General features: G+C 37.9%; 1 protein-coding gene across 2 annotated transcripts; it reads left to right on the top strand.

The window, feature by feature from the left end:
• LOC128019813 (enhancer of polycomb homolog 2) lies at positions 1-13,464 on the top strand. Of its 2 annotated transcripts, none has more exons than XM_052606075.1 (14): positions 1-416; positions 4,236-4,395; positions 4,517-4,662; positions 5,223-5,429; positions 5,769-5,917; positions 6,160-6,289; positions 6,370-6,579; positions 6,672-6,755; positions 9,289-9,428; positions 9,657-9,958; positions 10,962-11,083; positions 11,203-11,341; positions 11,607-11,895; positions 12,543-13,464. In XM_052606075.1, the coding sequence occupies exons 1-14, from the start codon at positions 264-266 to the stop codon at positions 12,613-12,615; spliced, it is 2,304 nt and encodes a 767-aa protein (XP_052462035.1). In that variant the 5' UTR covers positions 1-263; the 3' UTR covers positions 12,616-13,464. The 2 variants fall into 2 exon arrangements, with proteins under 2 accessions (XP_052462035.1, XP_052462036.1); XM_052606076.1 differs by having other exon boundaries at positions 26-416; positions 11,203-11,345; positions 11,611-11,895.
• Positions 13,465-14,243: the final 779 nt, after the last annotated feature.

Raw genomic sequence — 14,243 nt, 5'->3', positions numbered from 1 at the left:
CGCGCGCAGCAGCACACGCGCGCTCCCGCTCACGCTCTTTGGCAGTGTCGCGCGGGCTGTCGGGATCATGTCCGCCATGTTTTCACACCAGCCGAGAAAAAAAAGCCCGTGAAAAAACACCATAACTCGCACAGAGATGCCTTTAACCACCGGATTTCGATCGGAGGGACGTCAGTGAGCGCGGCCGCGGAGAGAACCGTTGGCTCGTGTGTGTATTTGTACCGAATGATCCGTGTTTAGTGTGTTTGTGATCGCTGAAAACAATGAGTAAACTCTCGTTCCGCGCGCGAGCGCTAGACGCCGCCAAACCGCTGCCGATCTACCGTAATAAAGACCTCCCGGACCTCACCGACTGCGTCTCCATCAACCGAGCGGTTCCACAAATGCCAACTGGGATGGAAAAGGAAGAGGAGTCGGTATGTAAATGATTTGAAATCCATAATTTTTCATGAGGTTCAGGTGCATAGCAGGGTGTTGGTATTCACGTATCTCTTACGCACGTATAATACGTAAATCCATTCTCTGATCAAATGGATACGTAAACACCGTTCTAAGGGTCTAGGTTACGTTTAGAATTTGAGACAGTTGCGTAGTTGCGGAAAATCTTTTACACTAGTGGCGTGAGCAAGGTTATTTTCGTGAGACATTTGGTAGTGGTTAATGCGGATTGACGTCAGTCTTTTTGCGCAGATGCGTTAGAGATTTTCGTAAGTTACGACAGGAATACATCAGCTGAACGGCGTGCTTTTGAAGCCTGCATCTTTTAATATGGCATGTTTATCTGCTGCATTTCAATATCATAATGCAGTGGTATATGAATATGGGAATCACTCAGTATCATGGCGCATATATATATATATATATATAAGTACCCATATATTACCATGTGATACCATGTCACATTTATATGTTTAATATAATGTCTAAAAAAAAGAAAAAAAAGCTTAGTATTATTTAATTGAACTATTTAATGTAATACAATATTATTAATTTGTTGGTTTAAAATGCATTTTTAATTGTATGTATACACACACACACACACAATAATATAATAATATTGTGTGTATATTCCATCTCTTATGGAGTTATATAATGAGATGTAATTTATTATTAATAGTTTAAAATTTACTTTATTATTATTAACTTAAAACAATAATTTTAGTTTTAACATAGTAGCTAATATTATTTGAAAAAATATTAAAGTCATAGTAACCAACAGGCAAAAGTGACGTTACATACATCCGAGTAAAGTGACCCAGAATTTGTGCTCTGCATTTAACCCATCCAAAGTGCACACACACAGCAGTGAACACACACCCAGAGCAGGGGGCAGCCATTTATGCTGCGGCACAGTTGGGGTTCAGTGCCTTGCACTCAGTCATGGTATTGAAGGTGGAGAAAGCTGTACATTCACTCCCCCCACCGACAATTCCTGCCGGCCTGAGACTCAAACTCACAACCTTTTGGATTATAAGTCCAACTCTCTAACCATTAAGCCACGAATTTCCCCAACAAGCGTTGCTGTTGTTGTTGTCATATGTAAAGAAAAACATGAAATTGAAATAACCCTCTTAGATCCCCCTACCGTCTTTTAAAACATTACAGATTTTAACCTTTTTATGAAAAAAATAAAATAAAATATTTTGGTCAGGTCAAATCAAGTAACCTTCCATTTGTTAAAGAAAACATCAATGTATTCATTCTGTCAAAAATGTATATTTATTGCATTTACTTGGTTACACCACTTGACACAACAGTCATGATCTTGAGCTATTTTGAAATATGTTCAGCAGATCATCATGGCTTCTTCAGTTTGATTCATCTTGATTTAATTTTATTTGTGAAGTAGGGCTGCACGATTAATCGAATGCGATTGTCATGCGCATTTTGTTAGTAAGCCGGTTCTGTAATCAGCAGTATATCATTATCACATGCTTTCAGATGGAGCTGCATTTACTACACAGAGCCGTAGTTCACTGACAAGCTATGCAAAAAAAATGGCAGACAATTTATTGCACGATTATGAAATCGTTTGTGTAGCTTCTCAGTGAATTATGACTCTGTGTAGTAAATGTTGTTCCATCTGAGAGTGCATGAAAATACCACATTTATTAACATATTTTTACTCCAAACATAACGTCAGTTGAGTGTTTAAATAAATCCTAGAATAAGGCACGCAACATATTTGATAGTATTCTGAGCATTGATAACAGCACTGTATTATTATACATATACTTTATTTTAATACAGAATAATAATAATAAGAAGAAGAACTCCGATAAACCATACAATTTTGTAGTTGTGTGTTTATTAATGATGTTGAATCGATGAAATATGTTAAATCTTTTGTTCATTCAGCTACCGCTATAGGCATTTCCTGTTTTTTTTTTTTTCGAGGCATATTTGGATTTTCAGCATGAGAGCGCTCTCTGGCCTTCAGATGGAGATTTACTACTGATCACAGAACTGAAAGATACACACGCATGAAAATCGCTGCTTCTGTTGAATCACAATTTCGATTCCATTTCAATTAATTGTGAAGCCCTAATGTGAAGTTATTATAACGGAAGTATGAACTGCTATGTATCCATGAGTTTGTGTTGGACAGAGATACAGTACAGAGACCAATGTACTAGGGCTGGGATAAACATATAGTTTAAAAATATTATTTTTTAAACTATTAATCTAGCGATTATTTTTTCGATGCATCGATTAATCTAACGATTAATTTTTCAGACCGATTCGATTTCGATTATCTCCCCATTAATTGACTACCAACAATTCATACATGTTGATTTACATATCTGAATGAAAAAAAACATGAATTCATTAACATTGCAATTTATGTTTATTTCTCTTAAAATCACAAAATAAAAGACTGACTAAGAATGGATTACTTTGCACTTGTATAGAGATAGCATTCAATATAAAACCTTGAAGCCTTGAAAACACAGCTTACTGAAACAAGCTTACTGAACACATAGGGCCTAGCTTACTGAAAAAAAGTTCTTCTTTCAGATGAAAATAACAACAACTTGATGTCTAGCATTCAATAAAAAAGGTCACCCAAAATACTTGTTTAGAGCAATTGAAAGAATACAGTAACCAATGTAAACTTGAGGGCTTTAAGCTAATACAGAGAGTGCTTTTACAAAAAAATTAAAAAAAAAATTAACAGTGGGAATCAGCAGCCTGTCATGGAGAAAAAAAAAAAAAATCTCCGAATGCTCCACGTGAAACTTTGGCGTTCCGCCCTTTTTCTATCGTGTCTAATGATTTTTGTTAATATGTACGAGGGAGAGAGCGAGAGAGAGAGAGAGAGCAAGACGGCGCTCTTGTAGTTTGAAGACTGTGAGTGCGCGAGCGCGCGTGGAACTTTGGTGTTTCGCCCTTTTTCTATCGGGTTTAATGATTTTGATTAATATGCACAAGGGAGAGAGAGAGCAAGAAGCACTCGTGTTGTTTGAAGACTGTGAGTGCGCGTGCAGCCAGGGCTCTCTCTCGTACGTGCCGTCAGGCCCAGCAGTTATTCTATTCTACATCACTCACCGATCAAATAAGGCTTTGACGGCTGCCAAAAAAAAAAGATCAATGCAGAAAAACCCCTGGATTGGTTATATAACGTTGGACAGAATGTTGATCCGGCCATCGCGTATATTCAGCGCACATAAGGTAAACGTTTTGCAAACGTTTTTTTTAGAGAAATAAAAACAGGTCGACGAATCGATGCTCATATTTTGCGTCAACTTATTTTTTGCGACGACGTCATCGATGACCTCGACGCGTTGTCCCAGCTCTACAAGGTACATGTTAAAAACTTGAGTAATGTGCCACAGATTGCGTTTGCTCTCCTCACCTACCTGATAATGACCACCTTTCTATGATTGAACTGTCTACACAGTAACTCTCTTATGAATCAAAAAGTCATTGGAACGACTTGGAGTTCATTTGTATGCTTGCGAGCTGTGTAAGCCATTGCAGCGGGTTTCATCACGTTGCTCTTCTCAGTTGCATTAGAAGTCCAATTCTTGTTTCCGTCTCCAGGAGTTTTGAACTTTTTCTTATTGCTGAGTCCAGCTACATCAGTTTCAGCTTAACTAACTGGCCTCACTTGCTAATGGAAATACTTTGTGGTGACAATCTTTACTGTTGTGGCATGTATGGTGTAACCTTTACACAAATTTGAGTTTTCCAATTTTGTTAATGAAGAATCTCTCTCTCTCACGGTATTTCAGGAGCACCATCTCCAGAGGGCCATCTCTGCCCAGCAGGTGTTCAGGGAGAAGAAGGAGAGTATGGTCATCCCTGTGCCAGAGGCAGAGAGTAACATCACGTATTACGATCGCCTTTACAAAGGAGAGTTCCGCATCCCCAAACAGCTCATCCACATCCAGCGTGAGTGACTCTCAGCTTCTACCTCAAGATAGTACTTCTGGATATTTGAGTTTCTTGTTTCAAATAAAGTGTCATTTGAATCTGAATCTCAATCTGATTAGTATCTGTTACTCTGCACCAGCTCTGGGTCTGGATAATGAGCTGCCTGACTATGATATGGACTCAGAGGACGAGACTTTACTGAACAGACTCAATCGCAAAATGGAGCTCAAACCTGTGCAGTTTGAGACCATGATGGATCGGTTAGAGAAAGCCAGCACCAATCAGGTAATCACATAGGACATTAAGTGGTGAACCAGCATGGTATCAGATTTGTATGAAAGTAACAGGTGTCGTTAAGCAATACTGAATTAATATTACAGAGGTTCAGGGTCTGTAAGATGGTTTAACTTTTTTAAAATAATGATTTGTTCATAATTCTCAAGAATGAGGTTGTTAAAGTGCCTGTATGATTTAGCTAGCTTTTACCAAGTGACAGATTATTTTGGTCCTAAATATCATAGGTTTTGATTTCACACATGGTTTTGTGTAATACTAACAAAATGTTATGTAATGCTTTGTTTAATAACTTCTTTCTCATAAAAAAGTATGCTTATTGAAAAAGATAAGCCTTTTTATTTTGTTATTCTAACTATGCTTGATTATATATTTATTTGGATTAAGCATCATTTTTTCGCCTACTCTCTGAGAGCCATTTATGGGATGCAAACTAATCTAAAAGTTCTACATATCTACACATTCACCTTCTCATGTTTCACTTATATTCTCACACATTCCCATCTCTCTCTCTCTCTCTCTCTCTCTCTCTCTCAATAATTGTTGTGTAGTTGGTCACTCTTCAGGAGGCCAAGCTGCTGTTAAATGAAGATGACTACCTGTTGAAGTCAGTGTATGACTACTGGGTGAGGAAGAGGAAGAACTGCCGAGGCCCATCGCTCATCCCTCAGATCAGACAGGAGAAGAGGGATGGCTCCACCAACAACGATGCTTACGTGGCCTTCAGGCGTCGCACAGAGAAGATGCAGACTAGGAAGGTATGCATGTGCTCTGTGTTTTGTCATGCATGCCTCGAACAGTAATGTTAGAGGGTATTCAGACAAGACTTATTCTTACTTTCCAAAAGCAATATTTTTAATACGTTTGCACGTCAAACAGCTATCCTTATGTCACATCTATTTTATTTTAATAGTATTATTTTATAGTATAATAATACTGTCATTTTTATTTACATCAGCTTTTTGAAGACATCTGCATTCAGTTCTATATTTGTTTTGTGCAGCATGTTTATTAATTCCAACATTTCCCCCTCAATAGAACAGTGAGTTGGATATAGGCTTTGACACCTACTGGTGTGTGTCTTGCAATCTCTGCAGAATCGCAAGAATGACGAGGTGTCTTATGAGAAGATGCTGAAGCTGAGGAGAGAATTCAGCCGAACCATGAGCATCCTGGAGATGATCAAGAAGAGAGAAAAGAGCAAACGAGAGCTGCTGCATCTGACGCTGGAAGTTTTTGAGAAGAGGTTTGTAAACGTTGCTCTTTTTATAAAGCTGCTTTTAGATGATTTCTGTTGCATTCACTATATAAATAAAGCTGTGTTTTGTGTCATTTAACTGCTAGAACGGTTGTTGTGTGTAAGGTGACTCATCTCTCTCATCACCAATCTCGCTTAGTTTTAAATCATGTGAAAAGTGCTAAGTGTTTGTTATATTTTTATTTTTATTTTTTTAACCCTTTGTTTCTTCATGTTTTGTATGTTTTTAGATATCAAATCGGAGACTTCTCAGGAGAGATTCTGAATGAGGTCACTGTACCTCTGGCAGAGAAAAGCATTTACCCTGCGCCCATATCCTTACCTATGAGCAATCGACACAAGGCAGAGAGCAAAATTAAGGTAAGGATATATCTGTGTGCAAGAAATAGCTTGACTGTGCTCACTGGTCATGATAAAACTATTTCTTCTCTTTCCTTTAGTCACACACATCTGGACCCAAACACCTCCATCCCTTCACAGTCAAGCCTGAGCCTTACTTTGACTTTGTGCGTTCCCATAAAAAGTACAACAAGAGGCCCAGACTTGATTCATTTCGCCAGCCTGGTCGGCCAGAGCGACAGCAGACCATCAACAAGGCAGACATTAAACAGTATGACTTCCACAGTTCTGGAGAGGAGGATTACCCGCTGGTCAGTGCAGATTTCAGTGTAGATGTCATATTTAGAGGTTTTACTGAAAAGATGTTAATTAGGTCTTTTTTTTTCTCCTTTTTCTTCTGAAGTCTCCTGCTTCAGAGCCGGATGAAGAGAATGATCCTGATGGAATCTTTGCCTTCAGACGGAAAGCTGGCTGCAGTTACCATGCTGTGAGTTTCCCATTTTACATCAGTGTTGGCTGTAGACCATTAAAGAAGGCTGCCACTGTGCCAGTTAGAGCAGAACAATTCTATCTTGATGCCCTGACATGGCTTAAAGCAGTGGTTCTCAACTTGTCCACAAAAATGTTCGAATGTCCCGAAGTCCTAGTTTGTTTTCAAAACTTGTTTTTATCCATGGGCACTTTTACTGTAGTGTGTGTAAATAATACAAAAAAAAAAAAATATATATATATATATATATATTTAATTGTGTATATATATATATATATATATATATATATATATATATATATATATATATATATATATATATATATATATATATATATATATATATATATATATATATAATAATATATATGAATTAAAATAATAAAAATTTTATAATTCCAAAACTTTTAGATGCAGATTATTTTTCCTGGCCTCGGACTCTGTTTAACTAGTGAATTTACTTGACTCTTACAATCATTAGTGATTTACTGTGTATGGATTTTAAAACATACTTTTAACTCCATACAAGCAAATAATTTAGAGCTTTGTAACTGGTGAAATATATATATTCGTAAAAAAATGCCCATAATGTTTTAAGATTTTAATAATATACTTCATTTTTCCAGATCTAAAAATTACATTAGTTGTTAGTCTACATCATATATCCTGATTTTCCAAGTCTGCGAATCCTGGATCATAAAAGGCAGTTGTCTTTAAGTTGTCAAGTGAAATTTGTGATTTATGTATCAAAAATAGATTTCCTGCCATCAAAAATCCACAAAAGTATTAATAAAACAAGCAAATAAATATTGAGCTTATTTATATGCTTGTTTTGTTGTATTTTAAGTAATTTTAAATAGGGGTGAACCTGAATAGTCTTAAGATTTGATGTTTCGATAGAAGGAGCTTGATTCGACGACTAATCTCACAGTTGAATATTCACGGGGTGTTATGATCATGCCATGTTGGTTATATGGGGGAGCTCAAATGTCTGATTTCACATAGAACTACTGGTTTTCTCCCAATAAGTTAATATACAGCTTATTAAAATAATGCTGAAAAGAAAGAATCTTCAAATAAATATTTTAACATGCGTGAATTAATCCAGTCACCCCTATAGAGCTAAGTTTCACTTTCCACAATCTGTAACCGACAGAGGAGCAACTTGGTGGCAGGGATTTAAAACTTTACAAGACTCAAATTGACACAGGCAGAGTAAAAGACAGGATTTTTTTTGATCCGGTAGGGTACAAGTGATTTCAAAACATTTCAGCCGGTTTATATATATTGTGTATATATTATGTCGTATAAGATGCATTTGGTTAAACTGCGCTGCAGTAAAGTGCTTCATTGTAGTACTATGGTGAATATCTCTTCAATGCAGAATATTAATAACTATGACTGGGACTGTTATATACATAACAATTATAATTAGAACACTATTATAATTAAATGCTGTGAATTTTTAGAGTTTAGTTGCTGTGTTTCTGAGCAGCTCAACATTTAGGACATTTTGTGCAGATAGCCTATAAGTCGTAATATTAACTTGTATGGTGTATAAATAATGAAGCATATTCTGTATGAGATAAATGATGAGTTAAATCCCATTGATTAAAAACCTGCTATCAAATTCTTCATTCTACTGGTCATCTTCAGTGTGTGTAGCTAAAAACAGAAATGCAGAACACTAATAACTACTGTCATATGCACATTTTCCTTGTGTGTTAACGTGATTATGACTGTTGAATGTCTGTCTTGACTCTTGATGTATTTTGCCCCGCCCCCGAAACATATTAAATTAAATGTGTGCATTTAGCCGACGCTTCTATCCAAAGCGACATATGATTCGACTGTCAGTCGAATATCGGCAAGATTCTAAAATACCGATTCGACTAGGAAAATCCTTGGGGACACCCCTAATTTTCATCAGTCAATTGTCATCAGGCCCCTTTGTAAGCTTACTGAGGCCCTCTAGTGGGCCCCGGCCCCTGTTGTGAACCACTGGATATTTTCCCCAAATCATTTTCTAGCATCATTTCAATAAGCTGTTTCTGGCAAGTAGATAATGTCTTTTAATTAAACATTTAAACTGCATTTAAAATAATAAAAATAAGCACAAATAAGTGTTTTATATAATAATAAAAAAAATACTTGTATTATTTAAGTGCAACCTACTTAAGTGCAATTTGTTACCTAAGTGCAAATTGTTAACATTAGGCATGAGAAAATGCTGCTTGAGGATGTTTGAGAACAAGTGTGAATTCTAATGACATCAGATCATTGTTTTGAACGTATTGAAACTGATTCGCAGTAATGAACCCTCTCTTACATGTGGGTCAATGAGACCAGGTGGAAGGTTTTTTACGTGTAAATAAAGCACTTGGCCAATACTGCTTCCTTGCTTTAGTGCGTGTGAATAACATGTAACTAATACAAACCTTCACAGCTAGTTGTAGTAGCATATTATTAGGCTCTATGGTGCTTTGGTCATTTCCTTTGCCATTGTTAAATGTGTATTGTGTGTCCTCAGCCACTGGTGGATCAGAGCTGCTCTCCTCACTGGCAGCAGAAGGGTCAGGACCGGCTATGGCAGCGCAACTGTCTCACTGCCCTGTCCGTGCCCAGACGCTGTATTGGAGTGGCACGGGGGAGGGTGGGCAGAGGTGGCAGGTACAGCATACTTCTATTTACAGTTTCTCATCACTTAAGTTATCTTTTGTAAAAAAAAAAAAAATGTATGAAATCTGTTTTCTCTACTGAAGTATGAGTCACCGTAGAGATGATGTTTAGTGTGAATTTATTTAGTCCAGATTCAATGCAAGTGTTCATGAAGCTACTCCCTAATGGTCAGTGCAGATTGTATCACATATCTAAAAGCACTCTGTTGTATTCCATCAGGGTGGTTTTGGATCGCACCTCGTCAGATCTGGACCGTGCCCTCAGGCATCTGGACCCTGAAATGTTTTATCCCTCTGCTGACTCTATTGTGCCTGACCTTCCCGTCCACGCAAATACAAACTCTCACAACTCCAAATTAAGCCCTCAGCGCTCACTGACTCAGCTCCTGAGTGACATCCAGGCCTGCAGGTGGAAGTTTTTCCACCTACGGCCGCTACAGGAGAACTCAAGGGGTGAGGACAAGAAAGGGACTCCGCAGGTGGAAAAAGGTGGAGCGACGCCTCTCTCTAACAGTGTGTCAGGTGAGGCATCTGAGCCCAACTGGATTCAGAAGGTCAATCAACTAAATTGTAACCGTCAGTTTATTCCAGTTTATTTTGTTTTCAACAAATCCAGCCAGTCAATCATTTTTAATGTGACTTGCCGGTTGATTTTGATTATTTATGCACCGCCTGATACAAGATAGCGTATTATACTTAAAACTCACAGCTCTAGGTGGTTGTCAGTTAGTGGATTAAGTCTGAATGCAGAGCATGTTTAAAGGGATAGTTCACCCAAAAATGAAAATTTTATGTTTATCCGGTTACCCCCAGGGCATCCAAGATGTAGATGACTTGGTTTCTTCAGTAGAACACAAACCAAGATTTTGAACACAAACCATTGCAGTCTATCAGTCTCATAATGGAAGTGCATGGGAATCATGTTTAAAACATACAATAAAACAAAATCAAATTAAATGCAGTGTCTATTTTCAAGCGCTGCGTAATATCATTGTGCCTGCTGCACCCATGGAACGCCAGAAAAGTTCCTTGATTATTACACCGGAATGAGAGTATAGTTCCTAGTCCTATCGACCTAGAAAATCGCAACTTTTAATTTTCCATCGGTCGTATTATGCGATGTAACTACAGAAAAGTTTTACAAAGGAAAGATATAGAAACTCTTTAGCCATTTTTAGCGAGATGCTGACGGTCTAATCAGATTCAATGATCTATGCTAAACTAAGCTAAAAGTGCTACCGCCAGACCTGGAGTTCAGCTGAATGGATTTAAAAGCATTAAAACTCAACTGTTTAACAGTAGGGGAGATGGAAAATGAGCCTATTTTCAAGTGGAGTGTACCTTGCTCCAGGCTCTCACTTCAGTCGTGGTGCTGAGGGTGGAAAAAGAGAGCTGGTCCTTTACCCCACTCACCCCCCTCTCCACTTACATTCCCTGCTGAAACTCAAACCCGCGTACAAGTCTGACTTTCTAACCATTAGGCCACAAATGACCCAATTTACCCTCGATATTCTTGCACATGCAGCTGGATTCACAGAAGAGCAGTTTCACTCCCATCAGCAGCAGCTGGTTCAGATGCACAAACAGTTACAGCAGCAAGAACTCCAGCAGACCTCGACAGCACCAGAACTGCACACACATCTCCCTGTGAGTATATACACACACCAAATGAACGGATTATGGGGCTAAACCTCACTCACATTCTGTTCTGCAATTATGAATTCATAGAGAGGAAAAAAAAATATATAATTTCTTTATTTCCACAGAACACCGTCTCATCTGACTGCATGTCTAAGACTCTGGACTCGGCTAGTGCACACTTCGCTGCCTCTGCTGTGGTCAACACTCCTAACAATGAAAACAGGCCACAGATCGCTAGTGTCAATGGTGTCCTTCCCAATTCAGGCAAGTGATGCTTTCAGGAAGGAAGGGAAATTGAGCAGAGGTATTAAAATATAAACGAATCATTGCACGAGAATGTCCGTTTCAGTAGTTCTTGGGAATATTTTGGTCTAAATATTTTTAAACCATAAACTTTTTTTAGAACTTTGTGGGGAATAATAGCAAAACTGTTAATGAGACCTGAATTTATTTGGAGACTTGTGTCAAAATTTGGCGGTTAATTTAAAGAAAGCTGATCATATTTAAATGATTCTTCTGTCTCCTGCAGGAAGCTTTAGACAAGCAAAACTGAACCGTTCTGCACAGAGTGGAGGTAGTGGTGAGGCAGGCTCTTTAGTACGGATGACGAATGCGTCTAGCCCACAGCTGCCCGTCCCTCAGTCTCTGCCCCACGGCCATGGGCACCTGAGTACCGTGAGCGCTGTATCTCCTGCACACACACACCACAGTGCACGCCTGTGTGCCCCTTCACCCTCAGCCTTAAAGCTGGCCAGTGTTGCTAGCAGTCTGGACCGGGTACCCAAAGTCACCCCCACTAGTGCCATCGACATTGCCAGGTTGGTACCGAGAAACAGTATCGTATTTTCCACACTATAAGGCGCACTTAAAAGCCTTTAATTTTCTCAAAAAACAAGTGTGGCTTATAATCCGGAGCGCCTTATATATGGATCAAGGCACTCTGTCAAAATGTTGACATTCCCTTTAGCACAGCTCCATCTAGTGGATGCATAACACAAACCCAGTCAAACGTTTGACTGCAGTATCTTCTATTCTATGCGCCTTATATATCTGGTGCACCCTATATATGAAAGCAGTTCCTAAATAGGCCATTCATTGAAGCCTATAATCCAGTGAGCCTTATAGTGCGGAAGATATGGTACTTATTCCCATAAGTTATTTTCCTATCTTTTTCTTTTTTGGTGGTGGGGTGAAATTTTTCATCTTTTTCTTCTAAAAATGGTCATGCTGCTTAAATCACGGTATTCACAAAAATAATAATTATAATATATTAATAATGTTTTTTTTTTCAGGATTCTTTGAATAGAAAGTTCAAAGAACAGAATTCATTTGAAAAATAACAATAAAAAAAAACTTCTAAATTGACAGTAAAGACCTTGTAGTGTTTCATTTTCAAATATCTAATGAGCATTTTAAATGAATACAATTTTAAGTAGTAATAATAATAAATATATTGTTGTTGCAGGGAGAATCACGAACCAGAGAGGCTGACTCTCAATGGATTATCAGAGACCACAGTCGCAATGGAGGTCACATAGCCCATCCAAAAACACAAAGACTTAAGTGCTAAGAGCTGCGCACTTCTACACAGACTTATACCCAATAACAGCATATCAAAATATTAAGAGAAATTTGTCAATATTATAAGTGTACATTTTGTAAAATTGGGAATTATCACTACCTTGTAAAATAGTATATTTGTATCATTAGTCTGTCATTTCTGTTACTTGAATCCTAGTTTTTTTTTTTTTGGTCATCATGCTTTTGCACTTGAAAATGCAAGCAAGACAAGTGCATCAGTTCATGTCGGGATCATGAGCATGAATATTGGTCCTGCGTCACTTGTTTTAACTATTTATTTTGCAATGTTTACATTTTTGTATCTCGTACAAATAAATCCAATTTTCTGACCACAAAATGCAGACAAGGCTAGTATACCATGCTTTGTGCTTTTTTCTTTTCATGAAGGAGAAAGCTGAATTTGGTTCTACAGATGTGAACTTTCAGAAGTGGTGATCTTCCCTTGAAATGTTGACCATTTTGAAATGGTTTATTTCCTTGCCTTCCTCTCGGTCTTACCAATGTTAATTCTGGAGACCAGTGGCCTCCATCAGAATGTGCTTATATGAAGCTACTTGAGAAATCAAGCAGAAGACTATGAATTTGGCATTTACTTTCTGCTCTTCTGATGGAGTCAGTCGAACCCTCATTTGTACTTCGCCATTGTTGGTTAACCAATGTGGAAGGAGCTGTTCTGGTCTCTGACTGGTGTTGTATTGAAAGTAAACTACAGGTCACAAATACTGTCAGCCATATTGTTTATGAATGCTAAAATTTATACATCCTCATTCCAGTGTCTTCAAATAAATTTCCCCTTTTCAAATGGCCTTTTTAATGAAATGAGTGAGTCTTCTACAGCTGCCAGTCATTTGCATTTAGCTTCCCATAAAGAAGTCCACTAGTTCTCAGTTATGATAATTCGATGTGCATGTTTTGTTCATCTGATGTTTAGAGAAAGTATAAAAGGCCTTCTTCATGAACTTAGTGTGGACATGACAGATCTTTAAAAGTCATTTTAACAATTCAGGGGGCATTACTGTGGTCAGTTGATGAGTGAGTGGTGTTTAGTAGGATTAGTTCCATCATATGTTTTTTTTTTTTTTTAAGGATTTATTTCAAAGTTAATGCAAGAATGGGCTTTAAACACCAGAGGGGGCAAGTGAGCTCTTAAAGACATATTGTCAGGAAGAAGCTGGCAGATTCCCCAGAAGTATGTGACCTGCTTCCTGCCATTTTTGCTCAAGGAGCTCTTTGAGCCATTAATTTGAGCCGTACCTGCTAAGAAATGTGGAATCACTTGAAAATGCTTTTCTCTGGCAGTGCTGATATTCTTACAGTGCCTCACAGTCAGGAATAAACCTACTAATTGCTTGCTTTTGATTGTTTTTGCATATTAACCTAGGAAGAAAATCGAAACATTTTAACCACCTTCAACTAATGACCATACACAATGCATATTAACTGTATAAACAATCATCGTCTGAGCAATCAGGAAGGATATATAAAGGCCTATTAACCTTATCACTCCTTTATCACATTTCCTCTTTTCCAAACTCTGCTTGCTTTACATTTGACTTACACTACCATTCAAAAGTTTGGGGTCAGT

Source organism: Carassius gibelio, chromosome A9 (assembly GCF_023724105.1).
Source record: "Carassius gibelio isolate Cgi1373 ecotype wild population from Czech Republic chromosome A9, carGib1.2-hapl.c, whole genome shotgun sequence".
Lineage (NCBI taxonomy): Eukaryota > Metazoa > Chordata > Actinopteri > Cypriniformes > Cyprinidae > Carassius > Carassius gibelio.
Note: the sequence above shows the minus strand (reverse complement) of the source record. Positions and strands in the feature narration are given on the sequence as shown.